This window comes from Scomber japonicus, chromosome 17, assembly GCF_027409825.1.
Source record: "Scomber japonicus isolate fScoJap1 chromosome 17, fScoJap1.pri, whole genome shotgun sequence".
Classification (NCBI taxonomy): domain Eukaryota; kingdom Metazoa; phylum Chordata; class Actinopteri; order Scombriformes; family Scombridae; genus Scomber; species Scomber japonicus.
Window position 1 is genome coordinate 7,417,953 of NC_070594.1, and position 2,500 is coordinate 7,420,452.

Genomic DNA, 2,500 nt, shown 5'->3' on the forward strand with positions numbered 1-2,500 from the left:
GGAAGGAAGGAAGGGAAGGAAGGAAGGAAGGAGAGGAAGGAAGGAAGGAGAATAATGGAGTAAGGGAAGGGAGGGAGGCAGGAACATAGCAATGAAGTAAGGAGAGAAGGAAGGCAGGAAGGAAAGGAGGAAGGAGAGAAGGAAGGAAGGAAGAGAGGAAGGAAAGAAGCAAGGAAGGAACGGAGTAAGGAGGCCAGAGAAGTAGGAAAAGAGGAATGAAGTAAGGAGAGAAGAAGGCAGTAAGGTAAGGAGGGAGGAAGGAAAGAAAGAAGGAAAGGAAGGGGAAGAAAGGAGGGAGGAAGTAAGGAGAGAAGGAAGGAAGGAAGGAGGGAGGGAGGAAGAAGGAAGAAGAAAGGGAGGAAGAACGAGGAAGGGAGGGAGGAAGAGGAGAGAAGGAAGGGGAGGCCTGTTTTTGGCTAATGACTAAAACAACAGCTTCTAATTGATTTCCTGTTGACGAGCTGCAGGTCTTCAGTACTTCCTCTTCCTCTTCCTCACCTCGGCCATCGGCCTCTCGTAGACGTCGTCTGTGGCGGTCTTGCTGTTGGTGAGCAGGCCGTCTCTCTGCAGGGCCTGCAGCGGCTTGGTGGGGGACCGCTGAGCCGTAATGAGCCTCCAACGTCTCCGGCCGGGTCTTCTCTGTCTTCAGCATGCCGATGATGTCCTCTCTGGCCTGAGGAGACAAAACACACACTTTAGAGCTTCCTTCCTTCCTTCCTTCCTTCCTTCCTTCTCTCTCTGGCCTGAGGAGACAAAACACACTTTAAAGCTTCCTTCCTTCCTTCCTTACTTCTTCCTTCTCTCTCTGGCCTGAGGAGACAAAACACACTTTAAAGCTTCCTTCCTTCCTTCCTTACTTCCTTCCTTCACTCTCTGGGCCTGAGGAGACAAAAACACACTTTAAAGCTTCCTTCCTTCCTTCCTTACTTCCTTCCTTCTCTCTCTGGCCTGAGGAGACAAAACACACTTTAGAGCTTCTAACCCTCCTTTCCTTCCTTCCTTCCTTCCTTCCTTTTCTCTCTGGGCTGAGGAGACAAAATATACACTTTAAAGCTTCTAACCCTCCTTTCCTTCCTTCCTTCCTTCCTTCCCTTCCTTCCTTCCTTCCTTCCTTCCTTCCTTCTCTCTCTGGCCTGAGGAGACAAAACACACTTTAGAGCTTTTAACCCTCCTGTCGTCCTCCCGGGTCAAATTGACCCCAGCTCTCTTTTGACTGTTCCTTCCTTCCTTGCTTCCTCTTTCTTTAATTGTTCCTTCATTCTTCCCCTCCTTCCCTCTTTCTTTGCTCCCTCCTCCTTCCATACTTCTTTCCTCACTTCCTTCCTTCCTTCCTTCCACCCTTCCTTCCTTCCTCACTTCCTTCCTTCCTTCCTCCCTTTTCCTTCTCTCCTTACTTCCTTCCTCTTTTCTCCTCCCTCCTTACTCCTTTCCTTCCTTCCTTTCCTTACTTCCTTCCTCTTTTCCTCCCTCCCTCATTACTCCTTCCCTTCCTTCCTTCCTTCCTCCCTCCCTTCCTTATATCCTTACTTCCTTCCTCTTTTCCTCCCTCCCTCCTTACTCCTTTCCTTCTCTCCTTACTTCCTTCCTCTTTTCCTCCCTCCCTCATTACACCCTTTCTTCCTCCCTTCCTTCCTTCCTTCCTTCCTTCCTTCCTACCTTCCTTCTTCCTTTCCTTCTCTCCTTACTTCCTCCCTCCCTCTTTACTCCTTTCCTTCCTTGCTTATTTATTTAAGAAAAGCACTAATACCATCAAATTATTCAAATGTATTAGATAAAATATAGAGAGTATGTTTTAAGCTGTGATGTTGCTATGGTTTCCTCCTTCACACCTCAGCTGTAACAATAAGCCTGTCTGATTGTTGTTGATCTGAAAGTTTATCACTTCCTGTCAGACTTCCTTCCTTCCTTCCTCTTTTCCTCCCTCCCTCCTTACTATCCTTAATCAAATTATTAAAATGTATTAGATAAAATATAGAGTGTATGTTTTAAGCTGTGATGTTGCTATGGTTTCCTCCTTCACACCTCAGCTGTAACAATAATCCTGTCTGATTGTTGCTGATCTGAAAGTTTATCACTTCCTGTCAGACTTCCTTCCTTCCTTCTCTCCTTCCTTCCTTCCTCTTTTCCTCCCTCCCTCCTTACTCCTTTCCTTCCTTTCCTCCCTCCCTCCTTACTATCCTTAATCAAATTATTAAAATGTATTAGATAAAATATAGAGAGTATGTTTTAAGCTATGATGTTGCTATGGTTTCCTCCTTCACACCTGATCTGAAACATGAGTTTATCACTTCCTGTCAGACTTCCTTCAGCTGTTCCAGACTTCCACCAGCAGAGGGCGCTGTTTCCTTCTTTCTGCTCAACATTTCATCTCACACAACAAAAACACTGGGCACAGATTCCTGCAGAGAAAAGCAACATGACTCATTGTTTAGAGGCATGAGAAGAGTCGATGTGTTTGCTTTCACTGTGCAGGCTGAAGGAATGATGTTAGGATCTTATT

The 2,500-nt window shown here is 46.1% G+C and overlaps 1 protein-coding gene across 1 annotated transcript in view; it reads right to left on the minus strand.

Annotated features, from left to right (window-relative positions):
- LOC128377032 (filamin-A-interacting protein 1) overlaps positions 1 to 2,500 on the minus strand; it is a 53,880-nt gene that overhangs the window by 21,233 nt on the left and 30,147 nt on the right. The window contains 2 exon segments of the mRNA XM_053336911.1: positions 499 to 594; positions 596 to 673. Coding sequence (XP_053192886.1) covers positions 499 to 594; positions 596 to 673 — 174 coding nt within the window.